The following is a 19,233-nucleotide window of genomic DNA, read 5'->3' as shown; positions in this document are numbered from 1 at the left end:
TTTATCCTGCTGGTTGCACAGGCAGCCTGGCAGGAGAATATGAGTGGTTGCCCAATAAGTAGCTGTTCAGCCATGTTTTGGGGCCCCATTCCCTTCCTGACAAAGGCTATGGAGAGAAGCTGCTGTTGCCCGAGGCTGCCGGGAGGGGACGAACCACGACAAAGTCCTCTGGGCACCGACAGTCCTGGACTCTAATACCCGTTCTGTCCCCTCACCCGTGGAAGGCTGGGGTGGTCCGGCCAGTCCCCAGGTCACTCTTGCCTCCGCTCGTGTCCATGAAGCGTGCTGGGGGGGTGCAGGTGGGTAGAGGGACAGAGGACAGAGTGAGGCTTGCGGGGCGTTCAGCAGGGACAGCGGGAAGCTCCAGAGCCTGTGGAGAGCCTTCCCCGCTGCCAGGTTCTGGCAAGGCTTCTCTGTAGTTGGTGGGCGAATCCAGGCGGTGGCCCAAGGCCATGTGTTTCAAGCCACCAGCGAGCAGCGACCTCCAGGCAGAGGTCAGCATGGTTGGCCGCCCTGTCTCTGATCCCCGCTCTGTCCCCCACCCCCGGGACAGGCACCTGGCGCAGAACCCTTTCATCTGTGACTGTAACCTCAAGTGGCTGGCGGACTTCCTGCGCACCAACCCCATCGAGACGAGCGGAGCCCGCTGCGCCAGTCCCCGGCGCCTCGCCAACAAGCGCATCGGGCAGATCAAGAGCAAGAAGTTCCGCTGCTCAGGTAGATGTCCGTCCACCCCGCACCCCCCCAGTCTGTTCACCGGCTGGCCTGTCTTCAGTCCGCTTAGGGACCCGTGATGATTTCTGAATGGCCCCAACGGTGTGTCCTTGGCCACTCCAGACCCTCGCCAGAGGGTCCCAAATCGTAGCCCCAGATCTGAGTGGTCGGCCAGCCCCACCCCGCCTTGCACGGAGGCTTAGGGAAGACCAGGGCTGGCCAAAGGTCCCTGAGGGAGGCCTGCCTGGTCAAGGACCTGGGTTCCTCTGCTCCCAGGTCAATTTGCTTTCATGTACTGCTTTCAGACTCAGGAAGCCTGGGACCTCTCCTCGGTGAGAGAACTGCCTCCTCCAGGCTCTGGGGGCAGCAGAAACTGGCTGGGGGCAGTGTGGGTCAGCTTTTGAGCCTGGATCCTGGTCAGGGACGTGGTGCCTCGCAGCCCCATCCTTGTCTTGGGCCATTGCCCATGAGCGTTCTCGTGTTTTTGGTGCTTCCTGAGAGGTTCAGCTGGGGCTGATACTGTCCCCAGCCTCAGCTTGTCCTCTTCTCCAGCTGAGGGCTGGGCAGGTGGGCTTTGGAGCCCGGATTTGGGACCCCAGTGTTGTTCCTGGGGTGCCCTCACCTGGGCAGTGGGTTTGGAGCCTGGGCTCTTCTGCAAGTCCTAGAGGATGGCAGCTTCATGGTGTTTCTGCTTCTCTCCCCAGCCAAAGAGCAGTACTTCATTCCAGGTAGGAGAGTGGGGGGGACTGAGGCCAGTCAGGGGGTGCCGATGACAGTGGGTGGGCAGGGGCAGCAGGCTGTGGGGGGGCCGGGGAGGCCCTGCCCTGGGCTGCTCAGCCCCCAGCCCCTGCCCTGTCCCTGCAGGCACGGAGGACTACCAGCTGAACAGCGAGTGCAACAGCGATGCCATCTGTCCCCACAAGTGCCGCTGTGAGGCCAGCCTGGCTGAGTGCTCCAGCCTGAAGCTCACCAAGATCCCCGAGCGCATCCCCCAGTCCACAGCCGAACTGTGAGGCCCCCTGCCCTCTGCACGCCGCCCCTGCCTGCCCCTAGCCCCACTAACCCCCCTGGATCTGCTCTGGGTTTCTCTCTGATCTAGCTCTGTGGGGGAGTGCGGAAGACCCCAGCATGGCAGCTGCGGGTGTGGCAGGGAGCAGCTCCCCAACCCCCGCCGCCCCCCACAGCCCCTCTGCTCCCAATCACAGCCTCAGACCCTCAAAGAAATCTCGGGCCCACCGGCAGGTCGGCAGCCTGACCTGGGGGAGCTATTCTCAGTCATGCTTTTGCCTTCTTCTGGGGGATAGGATCCCTTCAGATCAAGTTGGCTCTTAAGCCATCCTTCAGCTGTTTTCTTTCTTTAAAAATGTAAATTTGTGCTCACGTGTGTGTGTGTGTGTGTGTGTGCGCGCATCCGTGAATAGCTACACATGCCTGTCATTTGTGTAGGTACATTTTCGTGGCATTTTTAACGTTAAAAATACCCCCTAGTATGCCCATCCATCCTTCCTTTGAAATAGGATCCGTTTGCCTTGCCAGATAAATTCTGGGAACCCTGTCTGAGTCCCAAATAATCTCAATTTAGAAGATACTCTCATGTCTGTCATTTATGAATGTGTGAGTTCTCTTCATTGTCTCTTACAGACGATTAAACAACAATGAGATTTCCATCCTGGAGGCCACTGGGATATTTAAAAAACTCACTCATCTGAAGAAGATGTGAGTTACCCATTGGCGGGAGGTGGCAGTGAGGACTCCGGCTGGGGAGGGAGAAGGCAGATACTGGGTGTGGGGGTGCTCCCAGCAGGGAGGCAGGGCTCCTGCGCAGGGGGCGGGTGCTGGAAGGCGGGACTGGGGAGCGGGGATCCCCAGCTCCATCATCGCACTGCTGCCTCCCGTCCAGCAATCTGAGCAACAACAAGGTGTCGGAAATCGAAGACGGGGCCTTCGAGGGCGCAGCCTCTGTGAGCGAGCTGCACCTGACCGCCAACCAGCTGGAGTCCATCCGGAGCGGCATGTTCCGAGGTCTGGATGGCCTGAGGACCCTGTGAGTGTGCTGTCCAGGGAGCAGGGCTGGTCTGCCCCAGGCAAACCAAAGCCAGAGTGTGGGCGTCTGCACCAAGAGGATAAGAGACTCCCTCTTCCCCTAACCCCAGCTTGCAGCGGTCAAGGGACAGCTGGGGACCCTGCCTGCCGTGGGGCCGGTGATCAGATGTCACCGGGGGGGGGGTGGAGTCAATGCCTGGTGAAGGGGTGAGCAGAGGTGGGCCCCACTGGGGGTTCACCTCTAGCTGCCCTCCAATTAGACTGCAAGAGCTCCCCTGTGTGTTCGTTCAGGAGCGGCCAGCAGGGATGGAGGTGGGAGGGCTGGGTGGCCCCAAGGGGCACATGGCTGAGGTGACTCAGCCAGCACAGATGGGGGAGCAGGGAGGGCCCATCATCTCTGAAATTCTAGGCTCCTGTGACCCAGAGCCTGGCCAGAGCTGATCAGACATCAGGACTCAGTAGGATCCTGGGGTCATCCCTCCCTCAGGGAGCACCCTCTCTCCCCCCAGACAGCACCAGCCCTTCTGATGACCATGTAGACCTTTTGAGTGTGCAGCAGACTGTGCTGTCCAGTCGGGTTTCCTATGTTGACTGAAGTGTCCCACGCCCACACTATCCAGTCAGTAGGCACGGGTAGCTCTGGAGTTCCTGACATGTGGCTAGCGCCACTAAGACACAAAATTCTGAATTTCATTTCATCTTAATCATCAACAGCTCCATGCGGCTGATGGCTACCACGCTGGGCAGCACAGCTCCTGATGCCGCCTGGCTGGGTTTCCATCCCCCCCCGGCCCGGCTGTAGGGCTAGTGATCTATTTCCCGAGCACACACCGTGGGATTCATGTAAAGGAAATGAATACATGGAGGGATTTCCTGTGGTTTTCTGTGTTTTCCTGTTGGCTTGTTTTACAAAATGGGGATTCCTTTTGTGTTGTGTTTCGCCACTTGCTTTCGTCACGTGTGAATCGGGTGGGGCTACTTTCCCAGGCTGTGCTTCCAGGGCTGCCCCGCTTGTCCTCACCCTGGCCAGGTCATCCTTGAATGAGGGTGTTGTGGGCTCTTCAGTGCTCGGGGTCCCCATGAGGGAGGCTTGGAGGGGGATGGAGGAGAGGGGCAGAGGGGTGCTGGGGCAGAGCTGGGGCAGAGCAGCACACAGGAGCCACAGTGCAGGCATGGGAGAAAGGCCAGAACCCCGCCACCACACACAAATGACCGCTACCACCTTTCCGGTCTCGTGCACCCCTATGTACGTTGGCATTTACACGCACCCGTCCACCGCACATGGGATGCTTCCATGTAGCTATTTTTGAACAGAACCCTAGAATCCATTTTATTCAGTGACCTGCTTTGTCCTTAAACACAATGTGAGCACCTGTACGTATCATTAAAATTTCCTTGACAACTGGGTGCCTGGGTGGCTCAGTGGGTTAAGCCGCTGCCTTCGGCTCAGGTCATGATCTCAGGGTCCTGGGATCGAGTCCCGCATTGGGCTCTCTGCTCAGCAGGGAGCCTGCTTCCTCCTCTCTCTCTCTGCCTGCCTCTCTGCCTACTTGTGATCTCTCTCTGCCAAATAAATAAAATAAAATATTAAAAAAAAATTTCCTTGACAACATTATTTTAAAGGACTACGTATTATGTAATTATTGGAAATTTGGGCTATTTTAATATTTGTTATAAGCAATATTGTGATTGATATCTTTATCACGAAATTCTGTGCCCCTCCAAGATTCTTCCCCCCCCCCTTTTTTTTTTTAATTTATTTATTTGACAGAGAAGATCACAAGTAGGCAGAAAGGCAGGCAGAGAGAGAGGAAGGGAAGCAGGCGCCCTGCTTTTCAGAAAGCCCGATGCAGGGCTCGATCCCAGGACCCTGGGATCATGACCTGAGCCAAAGGCAGAGGCTTTAACCCACTGAGCCACCCAGACGCCCCAGGATTCTTCCCTTTTGATAAATTCCCAGAAGAAGCCTGGCTGGAAGAAAGCATGAAGGGCCCTTTCAGGGTCTTTGGTGCCTGTCACTTCCAGGGAGGCCCCGAGTCACTCTCCTGCCAGCCCAAGTGTCAAAGTGCCCATTCCCCGACAATGACCCTGGGCATTATTATTATATTTTTATTTATTTTGCTATTTGTCAAGCAAAGACTCAATGTGCTTATGTGTTCTTAATGACTAGTAAGTTTAAACATTTTTTATCAACCTTCATAAGCCATTTAAATTTGTTTTGTGAGTTACCTATCCTGGGTCAAGCTTGGTTTTATTTGTGGGGGTGGGGGACTGAACCAGGTTTTTGAGGGTGAACAGAGACTTTCACAGACATACGTGAGGAAAGGAGTCATTCTAGAAGGAAACCATAGTCAGGGAGGGGCGTGGTGATGCAGGCCCGGATGGCACGCCGGCAGGCCGGACGAGTGCAGGTATGTCGCGCTCTTGGGAAGCGGGCAGATGCTTGTCCAGGGCTGTGTCAGACAGGCTCCCCCAGGTCACAGTAAAGAGGGGAGACGTTATTTTGTGGGCAGTCAGGGCACCCCTGGGGCTTCAGGCTGGACAGGAACACAACCAGGTGTAGGTTTTAAGCAAGTGTCCCTGGGGGTGAATGTGGAGCTGGCCTGGGGGTGCCTTGGGCACCCAGGGAATGAAGGCGGTGACAGGATGGACAGGGGAGCATCTGGGGGGGAGGGTCCGGAGGGGAGCACAGGTGCAGGGGGTCCTGGTGCTGCAGTCCTCCATCTCGGCTCAGCGCCTTGAGGAGACTTTGCGGGGAGCCGGTGGAGGGGGGGCACAGTGCGGGCGGCTGGATGGCGGCAGGGCACAGTGGGGGCTGCCCCCTTCCCGCCCCCCAGGATGCTGAGGAACAACCGCATCAGCTGCATCCACAATGACAGTTTCACGGGCCTGCGCAACGTCCGCCTCCTCTCGCTCTATGACAACCAGATCGCCACCATCTCGCCCGGGGCCTTCGACACCCTCCAGGCCCTCTCCACGCTGTAAGTCCGGCCGGGAGGGCGGGCGGGTGGGCCTGGGGCTCTGGCAGCAGCATCCGCTCCCTGGCGGCCACCTGCCCTCCTGATGGTTGTTACTCACTGGGGGGGTGTCGGGCGCTCGTGGACCCTGGGGTCCCACTGTGTCCGGGTGCCATGTCTTCATAAGTGCCGGCCGTCTGGGAGGGAGCCCCGGGTGGCTGTGTGGCTGCGTGGCCTGTCCGCGGAGGCTCGAGAGGGCTCTGCAGGGAAACCCTGCCTGGCAGGGTGTGTTGCTGGTCACACGGCCACCTCTTCCAGAAACCTTCTGGCCAACCCTTTCAACTGCAACTGCCAGCTGGCCTGGCTGGGCGACTGGCTGCGGAGGAGGAAGATCGTGACCGGGAACCCGCGGTGCCAGAACCCAGACTTCCTGCGGCAGATCCCCCTACAGGACGTGGCCTTCCCGGACTTCAGGTGTGAGGAGGGTAAGCTGTGGGCTCCTGGGCAGGAGGGGAGAGGCGGGCTGGCAGCCCTGGAGAGGAGGGCTCCGGTGTGTGTGTGGGGGGGTGGGGAGCAGGGAGACCCCCCTCTTCGTCCTGCACCGACCCCTGCCTGGCAGCGGCTTCGTGGGATTTTTAAAAACAATAATATGCTTATTGTTTAAAAAATGGGGAACTATGGATAAAAGAAGAAAATAAACATTACCTATTATTCCATCACTCAGAAAAAAATCACAGTTCACCCGTTAGTGTGTTTTTTAATAAAAATATGCCTCACGCAGGGACGATCTGCCTCCTGGCTGTGCCTCAGCGCTCCAGGCTCACAGCTTCCCCGTGTCTGTGAGGGGCAGTGGGACCTTCCCGGGCCCGCTTCCTCCCCGTGGGAAACCCAGTGACTTCTCACAGCCGTGTCTGGGTGAGCCTGGTGCGGGACTTGATCCTAGACTTGATCCTAGGGCTCTAGGATCATGACCTGAGCCATGGGCAGACATTTAACCAATTGAGCCCCCCAGGCGGCCCCTCTTTTTACTTTTCTTATTACAAAGAGAGGCATCATCATTTCCTTCAAAAGCAACCACAGACAATCCAAAAGAGTAAAAAGATCACAAATATGTCCCCCCTCCTGCTTCCCAGCCCCGAATGACTCCTGTCACTATTCGCTGTGTGATCTTCCTGAGCTTTGCTCTGTGTGTGTGTGTGTGTGTGTGTGTGTGCAAACACACCTGTCACACCTAGGGTCATATAGTGCCGTCTGTGCAGACATTTGTGACATGAAATTCGTTGTCTGGAGAGTGTCGGGATGGATTTAACCACCCCTGCTGCTTGGTGTTCGGACACTCCCAGAGCTCAGCTCTTATGCCGCACACTGCCTGGCAGACAGCTCTCTTCAGCTCACCCCCACAGGAGAACTTCCTCGAGGTGAAAGATGTGATGTTTTGCTGGGAGGTAGAACGAGGCAGCTGAGCAGGCAGGCTCTGGTGGCGGTCGGCTTCAACTCCTGTCCTGTGCCACCGCTTCCAGGCTAGGGGGACATTGGGCACGTTACCCTACCCCTCTGCCCTCAGTTTCCTCATCTCTAAATTGGGTTCATAGCACACCTGCCAGAGAGCTGGCTTGAGGACTCAGGGAATTCATCCTTATTGCATGGTGCCTGCCCACAGCCAGCCTCCCCACCGTCACGGTCACCTAGTGCCCTCAGCCACTCCTGCCGTGGTGTCCTTATTAGTCGTCCTGCCCCAGTCAGAAGAAGGGAAGGCAGGCAAAGGCCTCTCAGCAGTATTTCCTGAATGAATGGATGAATACATGAAGGACATGTGACAGGAGCCTGTTCTGCATCTGCAGGATGTGGGGGTGGACCCTGCAAAGCCTCTGAACAGCCTTCGGAGGTGAGCAGGTTAGGGACCCTCAGGCCTCAGTAAAGTACACATCCATTCTTGTGTTCACTCAGCTGGTCTGCTTTGAGGGCCGCTGTGGGTCAGGCTCTGCTCCAGGGGCTGGGCTCCTTCTGGGAGCAAAGAAAAGGAAAGAGACAAGCTTCTGTCCTTGGTACATGCGTTCTAGGGGAGTTAGTGGCCTGTTAGTGCATGTTAAAGAGATGATGGTCAGCATAGTGTCTGGCACACAGTAGGTGCTCAAGAAACGGTGTGTTGTCATCCTCCTTCTGTGCTGTGCCTTCGTCCACCTTGGATCTGAGGCAGGAGATTGACCCAAGACCCATCTCAACCTCAGAACAGGTCCAGGGGCTTTGTTCCTGGGGGGAAAGGGGTATAGCTAAGAGGAAACTTCCTGGAGCCTGGAAGACTGTCGGAGAAGGTCTTCCCAGGCACCGTGGAACGGGGCCCCAGCCGCACGAGGCCCTAAGAAGGCCTGTCCCCTCACTGACGTGGCTTCGGGCCTTCTTCCCCAGGCCAGGAGGAGGGGGGCTGCCTGCCCCGCCCCCAGTGCCCCCAGGAATGTTCCTGCCTGGACACGGTGGTCCGATGTAGCAACAAGCACCTCCAGGCCCTGCCCAAGGGCATCCCCAAGAACGTCACGGAACTGTGAGTAGCCCCAGGCCTGGCGTCGGGGGTACAAGATGACAGAGAATGGACAGTGGTTGACAAGGGCTTGGAGTTAGGGTGTTGCAGGAGACACGGGTTCCAAGAAGGCTTTGAGCTTTGGGGTGACACCCCCTGTAGTCACCCGCCAGCCTGAGTCACCCACAGTGGCTGCTTTCTCACTCTCAGCTGATGCCTGCTGTTCAAATAAGAAGTAACGTGTGTTTTCCACTTCACATCACCTCCTCAGCGTCCCCTTCTGCGATGAAAGCTCCCACAGATGTGTATTTTTGCTGGCCATATGCTATTCTACCCTATGACTCTACTATGATCTACATAACAAACCCCCTTTGCTGGAGAGTCGTTTCCAATGTTTTACTAGATTGTATTATTATAAATACTGCCAAAGTGACTATCCCTTCAGTGAAGCTGCTAGTTAAAGAATAATGCATTGTTCGGACTCTTGCTGCCTTTTGCATTAACAGCCTTCCAGAAAAGTCCTTGCCTTTGCACCCCCTACTGACCGGGTGTGGAAATGGCCTTCCTCCCACCACTACCTCCCCACCCCTACCCCATCAATTCTGGGCATCATGATGCTAAATTCTTTGTTGATTTGGATGTGGTATCTGACCTTGCGTGGGGTATAGATGTCTGTGTGTGTGACACACAGAGATGGAGAGCTGGGCTTCTTCAACAGACATCCCCAAATAAGAGGCTATGGTCCCTCCCCTGGGATTGGTCCCTCCAGGCTGTGCTTTTCTTCCCCTGCAGGGAGCACATGAGGTTCTCATTTGTGTTTCTGTCTTTACCAGTGAGGCAGGCTCTTTCCTCCCAAGCACATCGACCACTGCTGTCCTTGTCCTGTGGCTTGCCACCCTGTCCTTTGCCCAGTGTTCTATCATCCCGTTAGTGACCTGCTTTCTCCTTGGTGCCTCATAGCAACCTTGAGCATAATGGGACAGGGGGGACAGCCTGCTTTCTTTGACAGAGGTTGCTGGAGTGCGGAGGCTGGGAAGGTCACTCGACTTCCCTAAGCCTTCGTTTTCCCAGCTGTCAAATGGGGCCACTGGAATATATTGATAATGGGTGTATTGATTCATTGAGAGGGTCACATGAGATGGGTGGGAAGTCACTTTGTATGACACAGTAATGGGTCAGAGTGAGTAAGACCCTGATTTTGCTGCTCTCTGGATCTTTGGAGGTTGGGGGCAGGCCATCCTGAGGGCTGTGGTTGGTGGGGGTCCTTGGAGGTTGGGGGCAGGCCATCCTGAGGGCTGTGGTTGGTGGGGGTCCTTGGAGGTTGGGGGCAGGCCATCCTGAGGGCTGTGGTTGGTGGGGGTCCAGAGCAGGGAGCCCAGCTGCGATTTCAGCTTCTGCTCTTTGGGCCACCGCTTAGCAAGGGTGGCTGGGGGCAGGTAGGTGACCTTCACAGCATCTTGAATCCCAAGCACCATCCCACAGACGAGGGGAAACTTTGGGAGTGTTAGGATTTCTGGTGGCCTTGGCTTTGAGAACCACAGCTTGGGAGGTGGTGTATATAGTGGGTCCCAGCAGGGAGACCAAGGTGGGGGAACAGACAGAGGCAGCTGCAGGAGTCCAGGTGTGGATGATCGTGTGCAGTCAGGGAGATGTGAGTCTGGAACACGGCAAATGAGTAGCGACCAGTAGGCGGGAGAGTCAGCGGCCCTGGGGCACTGTTGAGTGAGTCGGAGCATCACCATCAGGGTCCTGAGCCTAGGTGGGTAGGACATGGGTCCGATGCTGATGGAGTCAGAGGAAGCCAGTTTGGGTGGAAAAGCACTGAGCTCTGGTTTGGGCCTATCTGGGTCTGGGGCTTCCATAGGACCAGCCTCACGCACTTGGCCAGCAGAAGCAGAGGGGCCCTGCTACCTGGTGAGGGGCCTGGCAAGTTGGCCTGTGAGGGACTAATGTGCAGATCAGGACTGTCTGGCCAGGAAAACCATGGGGCAGAGAGGGGATGGGTGAGGAGCCCAGCAGTGAGCCCCCAGGGGGGTGCCCACCAACAGGGAGGAGGCTGAGAGGGTGAGGCAGGGGAAGGAAGGAAGCCGAGGGAGGCTTTGTGTCTCGGGTCTTTTACCAAGTTCTTTGGCTGGCACCTACCCACGTGCTTAAGAGAGTGCATGTTTTCTCCGGATAGCGATTCTGGACCAATTGTGTGGCCTGCATGGAGGGGAGGAGCGGAGCAGAGTGGAGCGGAGCAGAGCCGGCAAGCCTGCTGGGGCAGGGAGGCTTCCCAGCGCCCACTAACGGTTGTGTTCTCTCCCGTAGCTACTTGGATGGGAATCAGTTCACACTGGTTCCGGGACAGCTGTCCACCTTCAAGTACCTGCAGCTTGTGTGAGTATCCAGGCCTCTCAAGGATCCCAGGCCTGCCTCAGAGGCCAGGGGGTCCCTGGTATCTAACCCTCTGGCTCCAGGTTTCCTGGGATTCCCTACCACCCCACTTTGGGCTGATCAGGTTTTGAATTTTGCCCCTTCCAGCCTAGAAGGTCCTGGCATAGAGCTGTGTTGCCACCTAGTGGTCTTGCTTGGGAATTGCATGTTCCTGGCTCCCTTGTGTTGGACCCTGTCCGCTTCTGCCCAGCGCATCACCCCAAGCCTCCCTCTGGGCTGAGAATGATTGCTAACGAGGGTCATCCTGGTGAAGGAGAGAGCCAGAGCGGAAGAGGCTGATGGGAAACTTCTTAGTTCCACCATGGTCCCCAGGCCAAACATGAAATATGGCAGCTACAAATTCACATCTGTGACTCTTTTTCTTTTTCTTTTTTTCAAAGATTTATTTATTTATTTGACAGGCAGAGATCACAAGTAGGCAGAGAGGCAGCGGGGGTGGGGGGGGGAGGGAAGCAGGCTCCCCGCCGAGCAGAGAGCCCGATGCGGGGCTCGATCCCAGGACCCTGGGATCATGACCTGAACCGAAGGCAGAGGCTTTAACCCACTGAGCCACCCAGGTGCCCCTGTGACTCTTTTTCTTTAGGCTAACATCTTTTTCTGTTATTTCACCCCATGAAAGTACATGAGATAAGCCTCAGAATAACTTCAGTTCCTTTTAGCCTTCCAGCCTAATTAACACTTCATCTCAGTTGTCCTGGTCTGCTCATTGGCCAGATTCTCCCCCAAAAGAAGTCCAGAGAGATGGCCTTCCATCTCAGTCGGGCTTGGAGCAGAGCTCCGCAGGTGCAGTAAATAAACCAGGGGTCCCTAGAGGACTGTTGGTCACGGGTCCACAGCTAGATAAGAAACTTGCACCAGAAGGTAAATCAATGTCTTGCTTCCTTCACTGACAAAGTGTTACTGTGATAAACCTATTAGCTAAACTACATCGTGTGTTTCAGTGTCCTAAGTGATATGGGCTTTGGCAGAAGTTTCTGGTTGTGGGACATTTGGTTCAGGGACCGGCTACTCTGAGTAGCACTGTGGCTTCCAGGATCTTGAAGCTCTGGTGTATCTGTCTTTGCTAAAGACCTAGCAGATGTGTTTTGACTGTTCCCATGGTGGGGAGGAGACAGAGGGCAGTGGTTTGGTGGCTAGTGACAGAGTAGCAAAGACGTAGACATTCTTTCTCTGCTCTGATTTGGGGCAGCTGCACTGGTGGCTCAGATACACCTGGGAGAGAGGACCGATGTGCAACCAATTCTTGCCCATCACAAGGAGGGACCCCTCAGTGTGCTGAGTGCTCAGGGGAAGAACCTCAGTGGTTCCTAAGAACAAGGAGCTGGTCTTGAATGAGATTAGCTAGAAGAACATTCATGAAGGCAAGTTGAAGGCAGGGCATATGGTTTCATGTTACAAATATTTCCTGAACCAAGAGAGGCATGAAGTGAGGAGATATGAAGGCCCCTAAGTCATGCCCCCCCCAAAAGTGGTGGTCTGGGGGGCATGCAGAGAGAGACTTGGGGCACACAAAGTCATGGGACTGATGAGTGTTCCAACAGAGAGAAAAGCACATTAGGGCTGTGGCTCAAAGTGGCGGGGGTGGGGGCGGCAGGTGGTGATGGACTCAGTGTGGGGGGCTGGGGCGGAGGCAGAGCTCACCAGTGGGCAGAGGAAACAGGGGCAAGAGAATTTCAGGAAGGGTAGCAAATCCACGCCAGGCACGCGAGAGCCAGTGAGGGAGAGGTGGGCCAGAACCCAGAGCACTTAGCAGGTGTCTGGGCCAATTTTTTAGGCAAGTGGGGGCCACTGCAGGATTTGGCAGGGAAGTGACTTAGTCAGACTTGTGTCTAGAAGGATGGTGGTGGTGCCCATCCATGTGGAAGATGGGTTGAAAGGGGGCAAAGCTGCAGGTACGAGATGAGGTAGCACCTGAGCCAGAAGTTGGGAGAGAGATGGTTCAAGTGAGCAGAAGGGGAGAGGAGGCTGAGAGAGAGGGGGTGGTGGGGTTGCCGGGGCTGGTGTTTCTGGGTGGGTGGGGGAAGACGCCGAGATGTGGACTGGACTTTGAGTGTCTCTGGAAGGGAGTTCACAAGCCAGGCTGCTGGCCCCACAGAGGAGAGCATTGTTGCCTGTGGTGGGGAGGGAAGCCTAGAGCATCCATCTCTGTCCCCTGAGGCTCCCAGAGTGGACTACAGGGAGAGGGTCTGAAGGCAGGGTTGGCTGGGAAAGAAGCTTCACCCAGAGACTGAGGAGGCGTGGCCAAGGAGGTGGAGGGAAGTGTGGGAAGTCCGGGGTCTGAGGAAGGAAAGATGGGGAGGCGAGAATTTTGAGAAGAGGGGTGTCAGCTGTGACCCTGGACGGGCTTCATCTGAGACCTCGTGTCTTCATTTGAAAAACGGTGGTTACTGTTTCCCCACTGGATTGTGGCAGGGCTAGGAAGGAGCTAGCTAAGTGCTAGCAAGAGGAGAAAGCACAGAACCCACTAGATCTGGTAGTTCAGAGGCAGTCCGTCTCCTCGGTGGGAGCATTTCCAGGGAGGAAGTGGGCAGAAGCCTGGGGTGGGGGTACGGAAATGGAGACAGGCAGCCCTAGAGATGGAGTGGGCATTCAGGGAGCAGAACAGACGCTGTAGCTAGTTGTGCACCCAATGCCCCTCTACACTTCTCAACACCCCCCCCCCACCTGGCGGAGGGAGGGCCGCCATGGACAGAGTGGGGGAGGGGAGGAGCCCATAGCTGAGAGCAAGCTAGAGTTCTTCCTTTCTAAACAATGTGTTTTTGTCTTCCAGGGACTTGAGTAACAACAAGATCAGCTCCTTAAGCAATTCCTCCTTCACCAACATGAGCCAGCTCACCACCCTGTGAGTCCCGGGGCAGGGAGGCGGAGGGAGGGCACAAGCGCTCTGGCCACTGAGATGTCCCCGGAGCCCCACTGGCACCCACAGTGTCACCCCCGGGGAGTGTGCCGGGGGCCTGCCAGTCGGAAAGAAAAGAACTAAATTTTTTACTTAAGGGAAATACAGCATTCGCACAGAAAAATGCAAAAAATAGAAATGTACCATTTAACAAATAGTCATAAAGCTGGCCCTAAGGCAAAAAAATAGAATGCAACACCCCCAAAATTCCCTCATCCCTTCCTGATCCTTCCCCCTTTCTCCCATCTCCAGACTGTGCTTCACCTGACCCTTATGGCAATCACTTTTTTATTTTCTTTATAGTCTTGCCATCTACCTATGTAGTCCATACAAGGAAGTTTCATTTTGCCCATTTTTGAACCTTATATTGAGCCAAGACTCAGAAAAATGGACAGGGTCATGACCCAGCCAGACCCCCTTGGAGCAGAACGTGGGCTCGAGGCCATGAAATGCTGGTTCTAGTTTCCGCACCTGTGCTTATTTGCCATGGGGTCTAACATCAACCGGGTCCCCTGTCAGAGCCTTCCTGAGCTGGTGCTGAAGCTGCTGTCAGCTGGGCTGATTCTGCCCCCCTGGGGATGTTTGGTCACATTGGAAACACTTTAGGGGGTGCGGGTCACGGCTGGAGGGGGCCAGGGGAAGCCACTGGCCAGGGTTTTGCTGCTAACAAGGAGTTGTGCATAGTGCCGGGGCTGGGCAGTCCTGCTCTCAGTGATTCCGGCCCCTGCAAGGGGACACAGAGCCGGTCCCTGGGACAGGAGCATCTCCTCACTCTTATTATTTTAGAAAAGCCAGTTGTACGTACTGAAAGCCCACAGGTGGCTACAGCGTGACTTATGTTCCCATCCCCGGAACCATCACCGCAATCCATGCAGTGACCTCGTCCATCAGCCCCAGAAGTCTGCTCACGCCCTGTGACAGCCCTTCCTCTGCTTCTCCTGCCCCAAGCGCCGCCCACCCAGACCTCTATGGATGAGTGTGAACCGCCTGGAGTTTTCCGTGAAGGGACTCCTCCCACAGTCCTCTCTCTTGTTTGGCTTCTCCAGCCAGCATGGTTACTCTGACCTTCCTCCCTGTCCCTGCCCGGGGTCGCTCCCTGCTCCTGGTCAGTGAGCGGGGGTCTCCCACTGTATGGTTTCATATCTGTCACACCGCTGACAGACATGCGGGGCTGTTGCGAGAGTTGTTTCCTTTACTGCTCTTTCGTTCATTTGGAAGCCTTGGGGGAGAGGGGTGTAGCCTGTGGACCCAGAAAGCTGAGAAGGTGACTTAAAAAGCCAGCTTAGGGACTTAATTACAGCATCCTGGGGAAGTTCTGTCTCCCTGTAGGGCCTCAGTTCCCATATTTATGATGGGGGGGGCGGTGCGGTCACAGCCCCTTGCCAAGACCATCACAAGTTCTTCTTTGTCTTTTTTTTTTTTTTTTAACATTTTATTTATTTATTTGAGAGAGGGAGAGGGAGAGAACAGAGGGAGAAACAGACTCCCTGCTGAGCAGGGAGCCTGATGCAGGGCTCGATCCCAGGACCCTGAGATCATGACCTGGAGCCTAAGGCAGAGGCTTAACCCACTGAGCCACCCAGGTGCCCCCATCACAGCTTCTTAATAGCACATCATTAGGTGGGCCTGGACTTTACCTGTCTTCTCCAGGAGTGAGGCTGGGACTGGTCAGGGGACAACTTAACAGGGACACCAACTCCGGCCATCACTGGGGCAGCCTTGGCAGGGGAGTGTGCCCAGTGTCCTCACTGAAGGCTCACGGGGAGCCGGGCACAGCATGGTGAAGACTTCACCTGGGTCATTTCCCCGTACCCGCAGGAAAGCTGTACCAAGTTGTCATCGTTTTTGTCCCTGCTCTGCAGCTGAGGGAACTGAAGGAGGCATAGAAGGGCTGGGGCACGTGGCCAAGTCACAGGACTTACTAGCCTGGGACTCAGCCTGTGCCCCCTCCCATGCTCAGGCCTCCCTCACTTTGCGGCTGAGCAACACCTCACACCCTGCAGCCAGCCTGCAGGGGCCGGGTCCCTAAGTTGGCGCCGTCACCTCCCTGTCCTGTCTCTCCTTCCTCACCCCCACCAACCCCCCCCCGGGGGGGCCTCCCTCATCCTCCTTCTCTTCTCACAGGATCCTGAGCTACAACGCCCTCCAGTGCATCCCTCCTCTGGCCTTCCAGGGGCTGCGCTCCCTGCGCCTGCTGTAAGTCTCCCCGCTCTTCATTCCTCCATGAAAATCCAGCCCACGGTGGAGGGTGGGGGGTGGGGGGGACTGTGACCCACCTGGTGGGCAGACATGTCTCCATGTGTGTGGCCCCAGCAGGGCCAATAGTGTCCCGAGATAGCTGGCCTGCCCGTGCTCGTTCAAGCCCCTCGGAGGCTGAAGAACGAATGGGAAACCGAGAAATGGGGGGTTGTGATCTGCCCCACATTGTGTTTGGGGGAGCAGTGTGTGTGGGGAGTGCCATCGAACATAAGGTGGCCTCTTGTTTGCCTTGAGTTTCTGGTTCAGGTGGAGAATGTTCGCAAAAGATTTGTGAACCTTTTCTAAGAATTTCCACTGGGAGGTTTTTGCCCTGTGATCAAAGCCCACCGTCATGCCTGTTAGGAGGGCCCCTTGACGATTCGTGCATGGGACCCACCCCCGGCAGCCGAGCCTGGGGCATGAGGACATTCTTTACCCTCAACCTGTGGCTGGCCATGGTAACCTGTTCACCCAGGAGGAGCCTACGCCTCAGGCTCGCAGGCCAAGGGTGGGCAGGCATGGGGCCGCACAAGTTCCACTGGCCGTGTAAACAGAAATAGAGCCTTGAGTTATTTGTGCTGGCAAAAACAAGCCCTCCAGGAGGGCTGGGCCATGGAGTCGTCACATTGGGTTATGAGGGGCTCCCTCTCCCTTGCCAGTGACTAGCGGGGCCAGGTCTCTGAGCTGAGGGCTGTCTCCCTCTGGCCATGACAGACCCATGGAGGAGCACGACACACGCCTCCATCGGTTCTCGGATCTCTGTCCCTGGGTGAGGCACCGACAGCCTCTTCTCTCCTCAGGTCCCTGCATGGCAATGACATCTCCACCCTCCAAGAGGGCATCTTCACAGACGTGACCTCCTTATCTCACCTGTAAGTAACTTTGGGCCAATTCTCGAGGCCTTTTTGGATTTCCACAGAGCTTGGATTCCGAGGGAGACCCCTCCCCCGCCCTCCTGAGCTGGCAGAGTTGATGGCTTTTACCCTGAAGCTAGTCAAGCTCCTGAACTTCAAGCAGCCCCCATCTCAGACCCTTCCATGTTGTTTCCTCAGTCTCAGCAGAGGGGCTTGAGGACTGTTCTTCCTAAGCAGTCCTACGAGGAGTAATGCCCTTATGGACTGCGTCAGCTGACCTCATCCTCACAGCCTTCCCTCAACGTGGGTACAATGATCCCCATTTTACACATGAGGAAACAGGCCCAGAAAATGGGAGAAGCTTGCCCAAAGCTGCACAGCTGGTAGGGGCCAGAGTCTTCTGGCTCGGAAGCCCGTGCTCTTAAGCATGGCTCCTCTCTGGAGCCTCTGACGTCCCAGGGTGGGGGAAGAGCTCTGGACGTTCACTACCCCCCAAGAAGTGCTGTATTCGATGCAGGATTGCTTCCAGAGCCATTTAGCGGGCAGGACCACGTGGGCTTGTAAAAGGCAGGATGTTCAGTTCCTCAAAAGGCTAAATGTGGAATTACCCCGTGACCCAGCAAATCCACTCCTAAGCGTCTTTCCCAGATAATCGGAAGCAGATTCTCACGACAGAAAACTCGTACAGCCGGCACATAGCAGTGTCCTCCCCACGGTAGTCAAAAAGCAGAAGCAACTCGAGTTGTTGGACCAAAGGTGGTGTGCGCATACAATGGGGTGTTTTCCAGCCGTAAGAAAGAAAGAAGGAAGGAAAGCCTGGCTCCGTTACCAACACGGCCAGGCCTTGGTGACATGCTGAGGGACGTAGGCCGGACGTGGAAGGACAGATGTGGTCTGATTCCGCTGACGTGGGGTACAGAATGGTCGACCCCCCAGCTAGAGGCAGGGGAAAGGAGGCTTCCGGGTGCCGGGAGCAGGAGCACGTGGGGAAGTCTTGTTCAGTGGGTAGGGAGTTCCTGACGAAGCACTTCAGAGCCCGAGAGTGAGGAGCGTGGCACAGTATTGTGCTCATGGATGCCCCTGAACTGTACACTTAAAATGGCCCAAATGGCAAATTTTGCGTCGTGTGTATTTTTACCACAACTGAAAAAAAAAAGAAAGAAAAAGTAGCGGGGCCATGATGGGCCCATCCTGCTTCTGGGGGTGGGTCTGGGTGCTGAGCTCTCGGGCCCAGGTCCCAGCTCCAGGCCGAGGCAGGGATCAGGCCCGGAGCACGGCAGCCGGGGCGCCGGGCGTTCCTGGGACCCAGACTCACGTGCACGGTGGAGCCCTGACGCACTCCCTCAGAGAGCCCTGTGGAGCCCTCAGCATCGCCATCTGAGGCTCATTCTTCCCGTAATCTCACTGGGTTTTCTCCGTTGAGAAGACTCGCCTTTTCTTCATGCTCGTCTCTGAAATCGTAGTGTATCGTAGTGGAGGGAATGAAACCATTACCTGTAGTAAATGATCTATTTAATATGATAGTATTTCTCCTCACTTCCGGAAGCATGTTACATCAGTAGTGCATTAACCTTAGACTTGAGGAAACAAATAGTAATATGTACAGTTTATCGAGGGCCGGTACTTCGCTGTGTGTGAATACTTTATCTGTGGTGTTTCATTTACTCCAAGACTGAAGTGAGAAGTAGCTTTGTGCTCACCAGTTCTGCGAGTTTTTTTTTTTTTTTTAAAGATTTTATTTATTTATTTGACAGACAGAGATCACAAGTAGGCAGAGAGGCAGGCAGAGGTAGGGAAGCAGGCTCCCCGCTGAGCAGAGAGCCCGATGCGGGGCTCGATCCCAGAACCCTGGGACCATGACCTGAGCTGAAGGCAGAGGCTTTAACCCACTGAGCCACCCAGGCGCCCCCAGTTCTGCGAGTTTGATGGGGACTGATGGAGCCCACAGCGAGGATTCCAGTGCCGGTCTGGCCTCCGTGGGAAGAGTGCAGTGACCGACTCATGATGTCTGCCATGGGATGAAAGGGAAAAAGGGCTCTAGGTTCTAGGTGGTAGGATTTATTATTTTCATCTTACATTTATTTACTTACATTTATTATTTGTTTTTATTTACATTTGTTATTTATATTTTCCACTCAGGCCCAGGTTCAGAAAAATGAAGCAGCTTCCCTAGGTCATAAAGCTAGGAAATGACAGAGACAGGATTGGAACTTAGGTGTATCTGATTCCAAAGCTATTTATTTATTCTGTATTGCCTCGATAAATTATAACCTCAGTGAGCCAAGTGCTGAAGAATTTACTACCACCAACTTTCTGCCTTCTGTGACCATTACGGATATTATAAAGCACATTTAAAGGCAGCAGTGACTAACTTTGGGGAAGTCTGAGGAGCTTCACAGAGGGGGTGACATGGATGCTGCCATCAGAAAGGGACTAGCTAGGGATTTGCCGTTGGAGAAGACAGGGAAAGACATTCTAGGAGGAGGGAACAGCATGTACAAGGGCAAGATGGCAAGAAAGTAGATGACCTATTCAGGGATGTTGTCCAACACAGGATAATAGGGGGTTGGTTGGGTGAAG

At 55.4% G+C, this 19,233-nt stretch overlaps 1 protein-coding gene across 1 annotated transcript in view; it reads left to right on the top strand.

Moving 5' to 3' along the window:
* Positions 1-19,233, top strand: part of SLIT1 (slit guidance ligand 1) — a 166,365-nt gene that overhangs the window by 126,991 nt on the left and 20,141 nt on the right. Inside the window, exons 14-25 of the mRNA XM_044240235.1 lie at positions 554-717; positions 1,419-1,442; positions 1,579-1,723; positions 2,356-2,430; positions 2,615-2,758; positions 5,595-5,738; positions 6,033-6,199; positions 8,121-8,253; positions 10,540-10,608; positions 13,436-13,507; positions 15,686-15,757; positions 16,600-16,671. Of these exons, the coding sequence (XP_044096170.1) occupies positions 554-717; positions 1,419-1,442; positions 1,579-1,723; positions 2,356-2,430; positions 2,615-2,758; positions 5,595-5,738; positions 6,033-6,199; positions 8,121-8,253; positions 10,540-10,608; positions 13,436-13,507; positions 15,686-15,757; positions 16,600-16,671 (1,281 nt within the window). The remainder of the gene's footprint in view (positions 1-553; positions 718-1,418; positions 1,443-1,578; positions 1,724-2,355; positions 2,431-2,614; positions 2,759-5,594; positions 5,739-6,032; positions 6,200-8,120; positions 8,254-10,539; positions 10,609-13,435; positions 13,508-15,685; positions 15,758-16,599; positions 16,672-19,233) is intronic.

This window comes from Neovison vison, chromosome 2 (assembly GCF_020171115.1).
Source record: "Neovison vison isolate M4711 chromosome 2, ASM_NN_V1, whole genome shotgun sequence".
Taxonomy (NCBI): domain Eukaryota; kingdom Metazoa; phylum Chordata; class Mammalia; order Carnivora; family Mustelidae; genus Neogale; species Neogale vison.
Note: the sequence above shows the minus strand (reverse complement) of the source record. Positions and strands in the feature narration are given on the sequence as shown.